Source organism: Anolis sagrei, chromosome 2 (genome assembly GCF_037176765.1).
Source record: "Anolis sagrei isolate rAnoSag1 chromosome 2, rAnoSag1.mat, whole genome shotgun sequence".
Taxonomy (NCBI): domain Eukaryota; kingdom Metazoa; phylum Chordata; class Lepidosauria; order Squamata; family Dactyloidae; genus Anolis; species Anolis sagrei.
In genome coordinates this window covers 114,479,836-114,496,726 of record NC_090022.1, presented here as the reverse complement: position 1 = coordinate 114,496,726, position 16,891 = coordinate 114,479,836, and the positions used below count along the sequence as shown (strand labels likewise).

Below are 16,891 nucleotides of genomic sequence, written 5' to 3'. Positions count from 1 at the left end.
TAAATTTTGAGTCTACGTCTGAACACATATCTTGAATTGACTGACAACAATTGTAATTTACAACTATGTTTTGCTGCCAGATTTTTAAAGAATTGAGTATAAAGATAGAAGCCAAAGATAGAAATGCAAAACATTCTCTTTCTAAATATCCAATCCCTTCAGTTTAAACATATTTTAAGTAAATTAAAGTTTGTAGCTGTTGCAAATTAATGGATACTCTTAACTCTGTGCAGTTGACACCCAGGCATATCATTCACATCACACAGAACAGATGATGAATATGAAAAGCTCAAAGGTAATGCAGAGCGTTTGAAAATGTTTCCCAAATGAGATGATACCTTACCAAAGAAATTATGGTCTTTAAAGCCCATGCATCCCATGTAGAGCAAAAAGAAGAAGAAACAATTCACATAAGGAGAACAGTACAGATGGTCACAGCACAAGAGTAGAAATTCGAGAGATAAGCATGATTTCAAAAGCAAAGCCAACCCCAGATGTCGAAAGCCAAATATGTTTTGATTTTAAGAAAGGTGATAGCAAGATGGACAGTTAAAAGAGGATAATGTAATGAGACTGTTGATCACCAAAGTGCAGCCTTGCTGGAATGATTCAAAACTAGGAAGACTGGTTTTGGATTATAGCTCCCATATTCCCCTAGCCAGCATGGCCATGCAAGGGGACAAATAAAAGAATTATAATCCAAAAAGGAATGATGGTCTTGATCTACCATGTCCAGCACATCCCTCACAAGTGGGACATAAAAGCAACAGATTCCCCAGCAGCCAATATTCAGAGACATAATATTCATGTAATGAAGATCCTATCTGGCCACTATGGCTGTCAGAGCTACCCACCACAAATTTGGTTATTTCCTCACTCTCCCCTGCCCTACACTAAGCCATAACTGCAACATCATAGCATGTGGCAGTGCATTCAATAAGATGGCTGCCTAACATGCAAAGTTCTGACTTCTGACTTTGCCTAATCACATTCTTCCCAGAACATGTTCTGAAGATTAGTTCCCATTAATTTCACTAAATGATTCCAAAGCTAACAAACACATACTCACAGAAAAATCTCTATCCATCCAGTATCTCCAGGCCATGCTTACTCTTATAAGCCTAGGGCATTTTATTCCTTTTTCTTTTTCTACATTAGAAAACTCCAAATTCTCTTGCCTTTCTTCAAAATTGAACATGATCTGCACTTTTGTAGTTGTCTTGTTCTGAACTTCTCCAACTTTACAATATTGCTATAGAGAAGAGTGACTCAAAACTGTACACAGTTGATCACAATGAAAAAAACATTGCGAAGAGTGCCATCCACTGCTTCATTAGATATTGGGGGGGGGGGGGGGGGCTCCTTCAGGATTATCTCAAAGAATTTAGAGGTTAAAATCAAAACAATTGCAATAAGTTTAATAAGGATTATAATTAAAGAAGATACACAACCAAGAAGATGGAATGGAAGTCAATTTTTATTTTTATTTTTTATTATAATTTTTAATTTTTTATTATTTTTAATGTTTTTTTGTCTCTCCGTCTTTATCTCTATTTTTTCCTGTCTCTTCTTTCCAACTTTCTATTATAAAATTGTTCCCACTCTTTCGATGTTTCTATACTACCTTATTAATTTATATATATATATATATATATATATATATATATATATATATATGAAAGATATTAGGGGGAAATACATGTAAACCATTAAATTCCAAGAATTGTGGTTTTAGCGAGGTGGCAGAAACACTGCATCACACCCACCAATGGAAAACCCATCCTTCAATCATGCATCAAGACTTATTTTTACAGTTGCTGCTCAAGCTGCAAGAACTACTACTACTGCTCTGCCTGGGTAGCAGGACTGCAATCCCATCCTTTATCTCCTCCACATAGCCACTACAGGCTTACATTTTAATGAAGATAATAGAAGTTTATCTTATGATCAAGAAAAAGTGAACATAATTTCAGAAAGGATTACTTCCAGTCCTGAGATTATGCTCTGTTTCTTTCTCATGTACAGACCATACTTACATGGAAGAATTTGGACCACTACCAACATTCAGAGTGCAGAAATGTTATTTTAGCCTCCCAGAAACCCTAGCCAACAAAGCCTGTAGTCATGCTGGCTACATATGAAAAACGTGTACAAATGAAGGATATTTCCTTCTTCAACGGCTGCACGATTTTTAGCAATCCTTTTTGACAATACTTTCACAAATGCTTTTCAGGATGCAAAGGTCCACTGCAGTTATTTCCACTATACTTTTAACTGCTGGTGTCTCCAATAGAGGAACATGAAGCAAGCAAAATAAAAAGGAACGAAAATGTATGAAGCAAAGTGCAACATATATCTATATGTATGTCTGCAGAATACATGTTATGATAGCAGCAGCAACCACCAAGAATGCTGAACTTTAAAGCAAACTATAATATATATATATAAAAAACCATACACACCAGAATATTCCCCTGGGTATGCAGCCCAAGAGAAAGCAGATTGGAAAATCCCATTTAACTAATCATTGTGGAATTGTGCATCATAGATCAAATAGCTCATACACAACATAGCAAACTACTAACATAAAACAATTCAGATAAAATGCACCCTTTTTTCACACTAAGTCCAATTAAAATCAGCAGTGCTTTTACACAAACATGATAGGATTGTGTTTTGAGTTCCTATTACACTAAACATGCAACCAAAACCAACAGAACAATTAACAGCTGGCTATAACTAAGCAATAACAGAAATGCTAGAATGACTAAAGATCCTTTCTTATGAGGAGTACCATTAGCTCTATGTTAAGACATTTTTAAAACCGACATAGTTTTACCTCTACATTGTTGTAACATGAAGGGCTGATAAGGATGCCTTTTCAGAATGTCAGCTTTCTCAACTTGTATTAACAATTGAGGAACTGGACAAAAATGTGGCAAGCTACTTGTTACATTCCTTCGTGGAAAGTTCTGCTCCACCTTTTAACATCTGTACACTGACACTATCTTCTTTTCCTCCTATTAACCACCTTTATGGTCTGGATGAGATATCTGCCACAGATGCATGCAGAAAGAGAACAGGGGGAAAGTGGTGCCTTTGTGACAGCTGCACCCGTAACACAAAGCAACACCTCTAAATCACAACAACATAGGCTGCCTTACACAAAAACAGACTACTGGGCTTCATCCAGACCAGTGGTTCCCAACCAAATACCTTGGCTCTCGAGGTATTTAGACTTCAACTCCCAGAAGCCCCAGCCAGACTGACCAACTGTTAGAGATACTGGAAGCTGAAGTCCAAACCACTTCCAAAGGTTTGGAACCACATCTAACCCCATATGGTCAATTCTGAATGTCAGCTGTAAGACTCATAGATATTTTGGAGAGTGGTCAACAATTAAAGTTCTGATCAATATTCATTTTTCAAAAAAGAACTAAGCATTATTTTGTCATTCCTTTTGTAATGCTAAACGTTTTAAGCTAACCGTTCTCAGGCTGGTGCCCCCTAGACTACCTGGGCAAAATCTATCCAAACACTGGCTAAGGAAGATGGCAGTTCCAGCCTAATACATGAAGGAACGCAGGGATGAGAGGGTGATGTTGGCTAAGTTTCTTTTCACTGTTAGAATTGATACCCCAATGCTAAAGAAATACCAATTAATTAACGTATGGGAAGGAGACTGCAAGATGCAATCTTTTTGCTTAGCAGCCTATTTCCCAACTGTTAATGCAATCCAGTATATATGAAGGAATTACAAACCTTTATAGTATTTGATTAATTCTATTTCAGTAGATAAATAATAGAAATTTCATAAACTCATATGCAATGTGAAAAAATCAGGCAACCATAAGATGTTTTTTAATGCTAAAATGATGTCATAAATGTCCGTAATATCCACTTGAAATTACACTGGAAAATATTTTTAAAAATGGACATCTATACAAGAAAAATCTGTTGTCAACAGATAACTTTTGTTAGACCTTCATGAGCAGTTGTAAAACTAAGATTTCTAGTTTTAGTCTAAAAACTCTGACATCTGGTCCAGTCCAGGGATTGAAGCTAGCTCAATGCAGACAGAATCCTAGAGTTGGAAGAGACCTCATGGGCCATCCAGTCCAACCCCCTGCCAAGAAGCAGGAAAATCGCATTCAAAGCACCCCCGACAGATGGCCATCCAGCCTCTGTTTAAAAGCCCACCACACTCCGGGACAGAGAGTTCCATTGCTGAACAGCTCTCACAGTCAGGAAGTTCTCCCTAATGTTCAGATGGAATTTCCTTTCTTGTAGTTTGAAGCCATTGTTCCGTGTCCTAGTCTCCAAGGAAGCAGAAAATAAGCTTGCTCCCTGCTCCCTATGATTTCCTATCACATATTTATACATGGCTATCATGTCTCCTCTCAACCTTCTCTTCTTCCGGCTAAACATGCCCAGCTCTTTAAGCCGCTCCTCATAGGGCTTGTTCTCCAGACCCTTGATCATTTTAGTAGCCCTCCTCTGGACACATTCCAGCTTGTCAATATCAGTATCTACTAACAAACCCTTTATTCCTGTGAGTGCATTTGGCATGTCCTGTTCCTTGCTCTTAAAGCATTTAGGAAACTTAATTCAGCTAAATTTAAATTTATTTATTTATTTTATTTAAGTTGTATACCGCTACTCCCAATTTGGCTCGGAGCGGTTTACAGAAAACAGATTAAAACAATACAGTTAGCTTTAAAAATAACCACAACAATAACAATAGGCAGCGAGGACAGACATAGCCCGGGTTGTTCACCAATCAAATGAAAGCAATAAAGTCTCCACTGTCCTTGCTTTGACCTGAACCCCACCCTCTCCCCCATACTCCATTTTACAATGTCCAAGATGACTCCAAAAGCCACCAGAACAGCTTTCTGGAAGGCAAAAGGGGGGGGGGGGGAGGCAAATTCCCTTCTATTCACTTCCTTCCTTCCACTTCTATGGTTCACATGATCAAAACCGTTATCATCATTTGTTGTTTTTGCAGTCTAGTAGAAACATACATTCTTTAATAACACTAATATAATAAGCCACATATGTCAAAAGTCTTACTTGTCAAAAGACCTTGCCTCCATATATTAAAGAACAGCTACTCACCCAGCAAATCTGCACCTTCATCCACATCCCCAATCAAACCAGAGCCAGCAGAAGACAGCTCTTCAAAGACAGACTCTGTATTACGATCAAATGCTTTGTTCTCTATGCCTTTGGTAGGAGTGCTGCACAAGTAGAACAGTTAAGTCAGGACAGTTTTTTTAAAAAAAAAAAATCTCTCCATGCAGTTCATCTAAATTATTTAGAAAGTTTATGTATGTGTACACATGTGAATATGTGTACACAATATATATACAACCATTCAGACATACAATATGGGCTATAGAGAAGAGTGACTCAAAACTGTACACAGTTGATCTATAATGGTTTAATATCACAACAAACTAGTTACAAGTAGGAATGGCTGAAAAAAGTATAGCTAAAACCCCAAAAAGTATAAGCAGCCACTAAGAGGTAGATGGGTCAAACATATAAATGAAGGAAACAGTTTTCCAACATACACATTACAGGTGCCCTACTCATTCTCTAATCCACAGGTTATATCCTCTTGCCCTCCTCCCACTTTATCTACCCATTGCTTCTGTATATTTGGTCATGTTTATGTTCTCATTTTTATAAGCACCATGTAGCCCTCTATACTGAGCATAAATGGCATGAGAGCATGTCATATTGCCCTTAAGAGCCTGGAATCTCTGAGTACAAGGATAACACTGATTCACAACACACTGTTGGCCCTTGATTAGGGACAAAAGGGGAAGATCTAAGGTGAGAAAGAACCTTGGGCCACATCTTACTCATGAGTCATCCTGAGTAAAGACAGCATAGCAGAAAGTTCATCTGGTGGACCAGTTCTGGCATCAGAGCTCTGGCATTTCTCCACACTCCACACTCTGGGTCCTTCCACACAGCCATAATATCAAGACAGAAAATCCCAAAATATCTGTTTTGAACTGGATATTTTGAGAGTCCACACTGCCATATATTCTGGTTCAAAGCAGATATTGTGGGATTTTCAGACTTGATATTCTAGGTTATATGGTTGTATGGAAGGGGTCGCAGTCACAGCTGCAAGACCACTGCAGCTTTTGTATTTCTCCTGACCTGTTTGTTTGATTAACTGATTGTGTGCAAATACCTTGAGCCTTTATATCCACTAAGGTCTTTATCAATATGAAGCTCTGGGGTGGATTCGATGATGGCTTGAACTTCCGATTTGTCTTCATTTTCATTAGAACCTTTGGAAGAAAGCAGTAAATGCTATTTCAGGAGGAAGAATGAAAGAAGAGAGGAGCTCCCATTGCAACATGTTTGATTTTTAGAATTTATTTATTATTTATTTATTTAGAACTTTTATAATCTGGTCTTCTCAACCTCCGAAGAGGGACTCAGGCCGGCTAACAACAGAAAATCCATACACAATTCAACTAATAACATAATAACATCATAATACATTAAAATACAAACCAAATAAATACATACATAGAAGCCAGGCACAAGCTAATGGATAAAAGTTCCTAGATATTATAAAACTTCAAATTCAACAGTAAAGAACCTTCTTGCTTCCTTCACTCCACTTTTATTTTTCTAAGGCTGTAGACTTTTAAAATGTACAGATGACTTGGGTATAACAAAACTGGTCAAATTATAAGAACTGTACCGGGGATGATTCTCAAGCCCCTCCCAAGGAAACCTCCCCAAACGAGTGCCCTCCTGCCCTCCCCTCAGCCATCCAGTGCTCAGGGAAAAGTGCACTTTTTCAGTGGTAGCTTTCCACAGAATAAAATGTTGACACAAAATTAGATAATGCAAAAAAGTTATGATGTGGTAAGTGACCTTGATGCTAAGGAACATTAACTGGGAGTTCCTACCTATGTTGGTTAAGTAGAACAAAGCAATACATACCACAGTTCCAAATAAATTACACATGGAAGTAAGTTTCACAAAAACCAACGAAGCAGCCATGACATGCATTCTGAATCAAGGTGTTAGTCCTTCAAAGTTATGCTATCCTCATCACACCTTAGCAATGATTCTAGATGTCATCAGACCCTCATATGTGAAATGTACACTGATGCTGCCTTGGAATACTCTGAGAATGAATGAAGTAAAGAGAGCAAAGCATTTTTTTTCTTGCCGCTTATAATGATATCATCCTAATTACTTCAATGACAAAATATTTTTATTTTTATTTTTTGCCTTGTCCAAGAGCTTAATTATATTGATCTATATGTAAATTTTTGTAGCAAACTAGTGAGGTAATGATTCCTACGATGACGCATCCGATGAAGCAGGCTTGTGTCTACAAAGCTTATGGTGCCAATTTCTTTCTCTCAGTTGATCTCAAAGGTGCTATAAGATCCCTTTGTTCTATGATTTCCCAGGCTGTGGTTAAATAGGAAATTCACAGCTGAATAGGGATTTGACAGAAAATATTCCACAGCCAAACCAAGGTCACTAGTTAGTGGACCCTGCTAGACACCCTATGAACTGCATATTAAAATAATAATATATTATTAAGACCAATAGTCGCATGGTCATGCTTTCTGTTTTGGAAACAGTTTCTTATCAGAAATACTCCAAAATGCATCTTTATTACAATCAACTACATATGAGTAAAATTGTGGGCATGCTTTTGAAATTTAGAAAATTTCTCATCAAAAAAGATGTTATAGTGTTTCACAGCATATGGATCTTTAGATGTGACAATTATACCAGTAAATTTGGAAGTTGTGTATATTTTGATTTCTTAAGTGTAAAATACTGAAATATATTTGGGCTCAATTATATAACACCATGTGAACAGAAATCTCATATAAGCATCTACATGATGTGGATTGCCACATATAATCTGTAGATTTTTCTAACTATTACTATGGAACTTAGTGTGCATTCACAGACATATTGATTCAATAATCAATTTTAAATAGGATAACTATAGATTATGAATAAATCAAAATGCTATATCTAGAAAAGTATTTAAAACTTACCAATGGACACACTTCTTGTTTCCTGGGCCACCTGCACTTCAATGTTCTTGCTTACATCCAAGTTCTTGTTTTCAGTTTCAGAGTTTTTCACAAGTCCTTCCTTGTCTTCATTCAGAAGAGATTCAGCAGGTGCAAGCACATCTGAAGCAGCAGTTAAGATTGGTGTCGTCGATTTGGAACCTGCTTGGCTAACATCAGAAATTTCATCCTAAAGTGTGGAGAAGTTTATAGTAATTACAAGATTTATATAAACACATTCCCAGCTCTTGGATAGATACTAAATGAGCCAAAACCTCTTTCTTCGGCAACATGTCCATATTATTGCTTGCAAAAGTAATGTAATTTGAAACTTTACCGAAAGAGCTACTTTGACTGTGCACTGGCTATTTATCTTAGCATTCAATTACTCATATTCAAAAACCACTCTTGTGACCTGCTACATTCAAGAGCCCAACAGGAAACTGAGCCGAGCAATTACACCATCCCAGAAAAAAGTCCTTCTCCCTCACACAGATACCTTCTGCCTGGAAGTCCCTGCTCTTATACCAAAGAGCACAAATCTTCAGTCTCCCTCTGCCCACCAGGTTCCAACACCATCAGTCCCTTAAGTTTCTTAGTTCAGTTACCAGCACTATTGAAAGACAGAAGGCAGACTTGATGGGAAATCAAGTTGTGCAATTCCCAAAATGCTTAGATTCAGTAGCTTCCAATAGAAACTAAACAGTAGTGTTTGGATACCTGTCCGCTACTTCTACCTCTTCCACAAACTTACATTAACATCACATCTAGAACGTATGCTACCATGATGTGCAGTTTAACTTTATATATCTCCTAACTGTCTAACAAGCCAGGACTTACAATATAGTCTAAACACAGACACTTGCAGGTTGAAAAAAGGATTGTATTGACCCCTTTCTTTCATTGTGACACTTATGAATATAAACAATAAGCAACTATATTAAAAGCTATTTCTGCTATTTTTAATGATTACCATTACAAAACATAACATTTAAAATAATTAACAATGTTTGTTTAAATTTCTTTATTAAAATATGCATAAATAGTTCGTAATACCGTTTCACGTTCATCTATTCATGGCACCCTTAAGAAAGACATCAATCTGAAACAGATTGGGCTCAATTTTTAAAAATAATATAGTTTGTGCACCTAAATGTCCCTTTGTTTTCTTCCTGAAACCCACGTATTTGTCTTCTGCAAAAGATTCAAACATCTAATAATCTCTCTCTTCACACTGGAAGCTGTTACTTCCCTCCTTCTGACAAACCCTTAATTATATGCCACCTCATGGGAAAATATGAAAGGTGACATTCATTAGAGAATATGAGAGACCAGTCATATTTGTTTATTCATACATGTTTCTTTTACACAAAGAATGGTGTAAATGATGTTTAGTTAATTTTTCTCATCACAATAGTTGTTACAGAAATACTACACCAACAATGAACAGTTGTAGTTCTGCACTAATATTTGGCAAACTATCTGATTTATCAAAATGTATAGCAATGTTAGAAGTGATTGATGGAAGCTATAACCCAAAACATCTGCAGAGCACCAGGCTGAGCAATGTTGACGTATAGTTTGATTCTAAGAGCACCTTGCAATGGACCAACTTCAATCTTGTGAAATCTATTTTGTTTTTTCATCAGAGTCTCAAAACTTTCCCATAGGAGCCAAGTACAAAAGGCACAAGGAGAATTAAAGAATATAGAGCCCAGGAATTTGTTCTGTAGGTATTACTGGTTACTACTCTGTCTTATGCTTTCATCATTCAATAAAGGAAGGGGAAATAATCATTTTGTTATTGAACAGCCAAGAGTTTGAAACATCTACTGAAAACCACCCTTATATCTATCACGAAGTCTCAGCCTACCTTTTGCTCACCTCTCATATAAACCAAATCGGTCACAAATGTCTATCAAGAGAATGATGGAGGCAGCTACTTGATCTCAATTGCTAGCCTTGATTAGAGTAGATCTACTGAATGAACAACAATTGGGTCAACAAGTCTAACTGAATTGAGAGTGACAAATAGAATGCAAATCTAAGTCCAAAATAGCACATTTCTTTGAGATATTTTCATATTCTAATACTGGTGCTTCACCTGCATGTTTCACACTGTTGTCAGGGGAGAACCTCCAGCATTGAGCAAGTTTTTGTACCTGCTGGCTTATTTTGCTCTACAAACACTAGATTGGTTAGCCCTTTAGCCACTCTGCTTCCTCTTCTACTTCTCTATTAATCCAGCAGCTGTCATTATAGCTCCCTCTCTTTCTCTCTGAAGTATACTTATGCTTTCCTTTTTTCTATCTAGAGTTCAGCTTAACTGACTTTAGTCCCTGACTGTGTTTCTAAAACAAGAATGTTACACCTGGCTTCAGACTTTGGACCCTGTGTACTAAGCCAATTTAGTGAAATGTTTTTCCCCTTAAAATATATTTCCTGATGAAATGTAGTCGGTAGACTGCACATATGCACACATATTCTTTCATCTTATCTTCAAACACCTTAGATTCATCACAGGAGATGAGTTTTTTACCTCATGTGTTTTATGGAACGCAACATTTCCTTTAAAATTACTTATGAGGAGACAGTGCTGATGTGACAGTGTAATTTCTACACATATTAATTTGAAAGTCCTACTATATTCAGTAAGACTTACTCGTGAGTAAATGAAGTTGGAATCAGAACTCAGCATTAAGCAGAAACAGTTGAAAATCATGTCTATCTTTAAACTGGACTAAATGCTACCTCAATAGAAATGGCTTTTCAATAAACTGCTCACAAAATGCATTTAGGTGGATTGAATTATGAAGATTGAATTTCTGTCCTGAGACACTAAATCAAAATGCTAAAACCTGAACTCAAAAATGTAAAATGCATATACATAGCCTATCTATCCTACTTATCCCAGCCACCAAAATCTAAACAAAACAGAATAGAATTTCCAAAGCATAAAATCTCAGGCAAGGACTTCAGTGTTAAATTCATTACATGCTGGCAGACTCTATTAATAGATGTAGACAAAACAGGGAGTCTTCCTGGACCATATAGGAAATGCTCATTTGCTCTGTGTGTGTGTTTTTTTTATATTGCTGTATATGATATTTTGCCAGTCAGTAAGTCCAAGGTCTGTATATGAAGGGAGCCTCGTGAGATAGTCATTTCACTGAGGTTTGAAGCATAATTACTCAAAAAAGGCTGATATGGAAAAAGTCATTCCACAAGATTACTTTTTTTAAAAGCAGCAAGATTTGCATTACTGCCACTTTTTTCTCCTGTTGGTGGTCCCTTTGTTTCTGAATCCCTGTGCCATATCAAAAGTGGCTTTTATACCTTTTTTTAGTTCCATCAGCTCGGAACAGAAGAAGGAATCACCTGACCAAGAGTGCAACACACGCTTAGGCATTTTGAACAAGGCAAACAGTTAGCGAGATCTTGTTTTAAAATTGCAGCCTTCCTGTCGCAAACCAATTTTCCCCACCACCATGGTGCCAAAATACTCCAGTATGTGGTATCACTATATACTACAGGAACATAAACCTATGTGGATCCGTATTACATTCTGCTTGTTTAGCCAGAAGACAACAAAGCTGTCCATTATTATTCAACAACATGCTTCCATCAGCTGTTTCATCAAAGCCCTTATAGAAAAGGCTGAACGCAACTGCTCCCCTCCTCCTACCACCAAGTGTTGAATCCTTATTTCCTCAAAAAACAAAACAAAAAACAAAAAACCAAGACCGTTCAGCACTGCATCTTTAACCTCAGTCAATAACATATCTTTCAATCAACCATTTATGAAAGGAAAGGAAACTGCATTCTTATCAAGTTAATCCAGGGTAACCTGTAATCATGGAATAAAAACTTGGCTTTGCTTAAGCATTTCTCAGCCTCTGTATTCCAAATGCATCCACAAAAGAATGCAGCACACAGACCACTGACCTTCGCAGACAAAAAACTCTCGACAAATGGTCTGACTGCCAAGAGAAAAGGGCCAAGGAAAACCCCAGAGCTTACTTTGAACAGCTTAACAAAAGAAACCGACTGGCTCAGTTTCGTAATTAGAATTCTACTGATCAACTGCCATTGTTCCATTTCTGCTCTGGCATTTGAAATATCATGCTGTCTGGGAGAATATTAGCATGTTCAAAAATGCCCAAGGATTTGAATGAGAAAATTATGAAAGGTATCGTCAGATTTAATCCCTCTGTTGTGGGCTCTTACATATTTTGCATTTTCTTTTTTCCTTGCACTTCAGCTGTTTCATCTGTGGTAAAGAGACAACCAGGTGGCATAGACATACAAATATGGCTTCATATTTAAATAAACCTTTGCAGATAACGCTGATATTCTGGAAATGTCAATGAAAAAAATATTTTCCTCTGTTGGCTTTTTTGGAGAAACTGTTTAAAGGAACAAAAGTCTGGGGAAAATTAAAATATGGAATATGTACACTAAACCTAAATTTATTTTATAGCGTGAGCGAGATAAAATGCTTAATCCCTAACATATATAGCATAAAAATGCAGTACTTGGTATACTTATGGAATTTAGAAGTACAGTACAATACCCCTTATCTAAGGATCAATACCCACTTACCCACACTCCCAAATATATACCACTCCGCTCTGGGAGTGTTATTTTTCTTAGGGCGGGGGGGGGGGGGGGAGGGGGAGCTTTCTAGTGTTTCTGACACAAGTACAGTAAAACTATATCCACCATTTCAGGTATGCATGGCAAGGTTTTGCAATTCAATCCCACGCAAACTGGAGGTATATATATACACACGCACACACCCTTTGTTTTATACAAGGAGAGCTGGAATATACCTTCTAGCTGTGCAAGCAGATGTAGTAGATGTAGTCTGTGGTTCTTTGTCAGAACTTTCTTCTACAAACTACCAGATTTTTCCTTTGAGCTTTCTGATCCACTTTCTCCTCTCTTTTTTTTATCATTCAGGAAGACAAGGGAAGATGTTTTTTCCCCAAAAGGCAATAGGGTTTTGTATCACAGTCATTTGAGGGGAGAGTGGTAGGATTGACTGGCATACTTGTTTCTACTCCATCTCTACCGAATTTGAGTGAAAGTCACCAGAAGTAGGAAATCAGCCATTAGAACCCCCTTCTCCCAGTATTCTCCTCTCAAGAAGCCGACAGGCTCTACAAAATACGGAAATGCAGAGTGGATATGATTGCTGTATACATGTACAGAAGGAACAGGAGCTGCAACTTCCAATATTGCTCACTTATAATTTCTGATACTACTAGTAGAGTTATATTAGATGGGAACATAATTCTCACCTCTGGTCTATAATATATACAAGAATTATTGTTCCCTACTTCTCTCTTAAACACAAATCTTCACACTACTCAGTTCTGAGACTTAAATCTTTTTTAAAAAAAAACATTTCTTTGTTAGGAAACAGAAAATACCTCACTTTCCCCCCTGTGTTTCTCAAAGTTCCAGTTCTTTACATGAAAAGGTGAAAGAATGTGTTGGGGGGAGATAAGTGGGCAAAGCATCCATTCCCCCCCATTCTTGTTCCTGACTGTAACGACGCCAGTTGTAGGGACGTTACTGATTTGTCAGGATCTCCTACAACTTGTAATGAATCTACAAAATCGATAACACAGCCACTAGCCTGTAATATAGTGTTTATCTTCCTTTGATGTGTAGTGCGGCTTAATTCAAAAGTATACGAAACAGAGACTTGGATTTAAGAGAAACTGTAATAAGTTTATGGAAGTATAGAAGCTTAATGGTTTCAATGTTTCTTAACTCCTAGAGGTACATTGCTTTAGTGGTTACATGTATAACCTTTCATAAAATAACTCTTAAGAGGACTGTTCTTTCCACTAGATGGGTTTTTTTAAACTTATTTCCTTCAAAATGTGTTTCTTTCCTTAACAGATCACTCCAGGTACTAGCCTATTCTTTCCCTCTGTTATCTCTATTACAGTAAAGATTCTTACTGGGGTTCTCTCCCCCTTTTTGCTCAAACCCTAACTACTAATCTAAATAAGTCAACTTGACCTATCTAAACCACACAGGCTAAAAGCCTAAACCTTCCTGATTCTCAACACAGTAGAACCAGCTTTCCCTGTGGTTCTCTGACCGCAGACTGCCTATTTAAAATGCCTGCTCTTGCCAAGTGGCAGTTGGCTCCTCCCCTTTTTCCATGGCAACCCATCTCAGAGTGAGCTGACCATGCCCCTAGTTATGCTATTTTAAATACTTACCCCTTTAAACACCTACCTATAATTATACGTGACTGTTGGTTAAAATTCACACTTCTCCACACTGACTCTCTCATCTGTTCTTAACACTGCCAAACCACAGCAGTGGAAAACCTTCATTCACCCTGACACAACACACAGGATGGTTGTTAGGAAAAAACAGGCTTGGACAAATCTAGTGGATCACTATGAAGGACATAATAAATATATAGTGAAGCAAAATTTTGGGTAAATGTCAAACAGCTTTGCAATGTGTTAGTGATTGGATTTACTAATATCTAAACCGAGAATTAGGAGGAACCTTCCTCTGCCTATCTTCTCCAAATAGACTAAAGTGTGGTTGGTTTACTGTTATATTCAGTAAACTACAAAAGCTTCATTGCACATTCTAGCCAACTGGTCTTCATAATCTTCTAACCTTAAAATGTTCTTATGTGATGCAAATAATGAAAGGCTCAAACCCATGAAAATAACTGAAGAAATTATTGAGCGAGCTTATTGATTACATTTTTAAATTATTGTTTTTTACAATTATTCTACCCCATTGCAAAATATTAAGATCTCTCAGGGGTGTGCAATAAAACAATAAGGCTTTCAATATCATACTTTCTGTAAATTGTAATAACTGTACAGTTTAAATGAAATTTAAAAAACTTCCACGTACAATCCAATTCAGATGACATGAAAGGAAATAATTTGAAATATCTGATCATGGACGACACCACATTCAATTTAAGACAGGCTATTAATGGGGGCAAAATGTAGCTACACAAACCTATCCTAGGTATGGAACAACTGGTGACTTTTGAGGAAGGCTAAAGGATAAATATCCACCATTTGGTTGAAAGAATTGTTTCTCCACTTACTTTACAATATTTGTACCTTTCTTTTGCAGTATTTTAATCTGCAGGATCCAGCTATACAACACCTTAGACAAGAGTGTAAAGAGTGTCCCTTCACCAGAGTGTGACTTGCACACAATCCACATAGCAGAACATACAAATATACAAGAGTGATCAAGGAACACCAGCTCCTGATCTGCTTCCAGGGAGGGGAACCACCCCCAAGCTATAACAGCAGCTCAGAATTTCAGTTTTTAAAAGCCTGAACAATGTAAAAGAAAGCAACTGCAATCAATTTAAAACCATTATAAATGTCTGCTACGTGGACAGAGTACAATCTAGAAGAAAAGGTAATACCATAAACGCCTCCGTAGGATACAGTGCTATGGCCTTTAGCACACATGAAATGTGTTATTCAAATAAGGAATTGTTACTCTGGTTATCTTTAAAAGACCATTTAGTATGTGTATGTGTCACAATATATCACAATACATTGCTCTTATCCTATGTGCACTCATAGCGTCTGTCCAACCTAAAAGGTAGCCCTGAGCTCACTGATAATCCAACAGAAAAATGTTGCCTGAACTGTTGATTTGTAAAGGCATTAAAGACAGGCCTTAGAAAGCACTCTACCCATTGAGAAAATCAGATTTTAAAAGTCTATCAGGAAACCTAGAACTAAGATCCAAGATTTCCAAATCTCCACAAGTGAATAAGACCAATTATCAAAACACATAGAAAAAGAAAAAGACTCACCTTCAACTTACCTGGAATTATTCTTACTTACAAGTATAGAAACTAAAGAGAGACAGTTCAAGGTTTAGATTTCGATCACATACATAATATATTGTAAGAAACTGATTACTAAAAACTCACCATGCATTAAACAATATGCCAGTAGCTCACCTTCAGGCTGGTGCGAGAGCGTGGCTGGCTTATTTCACGGTATTTCCAAGTGTCTGACCCAGGAGTGTCCACCGTTCCTCTCTGAGTGTCAGGTGTAAGAATCGCATCTCCTGGAGGAAGTGGGAAGATGCCCAGTGATATAGGAGGCTCCTTCCTACACAGAAGAGGAAAACCATGCATCAGTTTTAACTTCAAACATTGGCTTCATTTACACATAATACTAAGCCAGGGTTAGTCTGAACAAATCTTACTAGTGGATAAAGCAAGCAAATATTAATTTCTGGATCTTCTCCTCAAATGATTAACAGGTTTGCCAGTGTGACTGCAGATGTGGAGTTTTTATTTACATTGGGCATGCAATTTGTTCGTTTCTGTCCTGTTTGTTGTTGTTTTTGATTTGGCAGGGACGTACATTACAAGATACAAGGTTTTTGCAAAAGGTTTTGAGGGGTGGGAGAGGTATTTCTAAGTGGAACGGGTTTGTATTGGGGGTTTATTTTTGTTATCCTGGTTGCTTTGTCTTACCATGTGGATTTATAGAGTAGGCAGTTGTGGGTTTTTCTACTTGTGTCTGTTTCTGAACACCATCAGTTTTCCTTTGTGGATCACTTACATGGTTTGGCATGTGGAAGTAAGACTGCCTTAGAGAATTGGAAATATGAAGAGTTTGTGGTCAGGAAGCAAGCAAATCAGCAGAGTCTGAGAGAGTTATGCTTTGGTTGTTCTTGACTCACACATCTATAACTTGGTGTTAAACATGCGTAAGCCCAGATTACAAACTAGAAATAAGATAAAATATGGAGTTCAAGTATAAGAACAAATA

At 37.3% G+C, this 16,891-nt stretch overlaps 1 protein-coding gene across 15 annotated transcripts in view; it reads right to left on the bottom strand.

Annotated features, from left to right (window-relative positions):
* The window catches only part of SPAG9 (sperm associated antigen 9), a 92,981-nt gene that overhangs the window by 45,274 nt on the left and 30,816 nt on the right, over positions 1-16,891 (bottom strand). For 7 of the 15 annotated variants that reach the window (XM_060764798.2, XM_060764804.2, XM_060764799.2 and 4 more), the window contains 4 exons: positions 16,069-16,222; positions 8,064-8,271; positions 6,212-6,311; positions 5,119-5,240 (listed from right to left, as the gene is read on the bottom strand). In XM_060764798.2, the coding sequence (XP_060620781.2) occupies positions 5,119-5,240; positions 6,212-6,311; positions 8,064-8,271; positions 16,069-16,222 (584 nt within the window). Of the gene's footprint in view, positions 1-343; positions 359-2,462; positions 2,475-5,118; positions 5,241-6,211; positions 6,312-8,063; positions 8,272-16,068; positions 16,223-16,891 lie in introns of all 15 variants that reach the window. The other 8 variants (XM_060764795.2, XM_060764802.2, XM_060764800.2 and 5 more) reach the window with 2 other exon arrangements.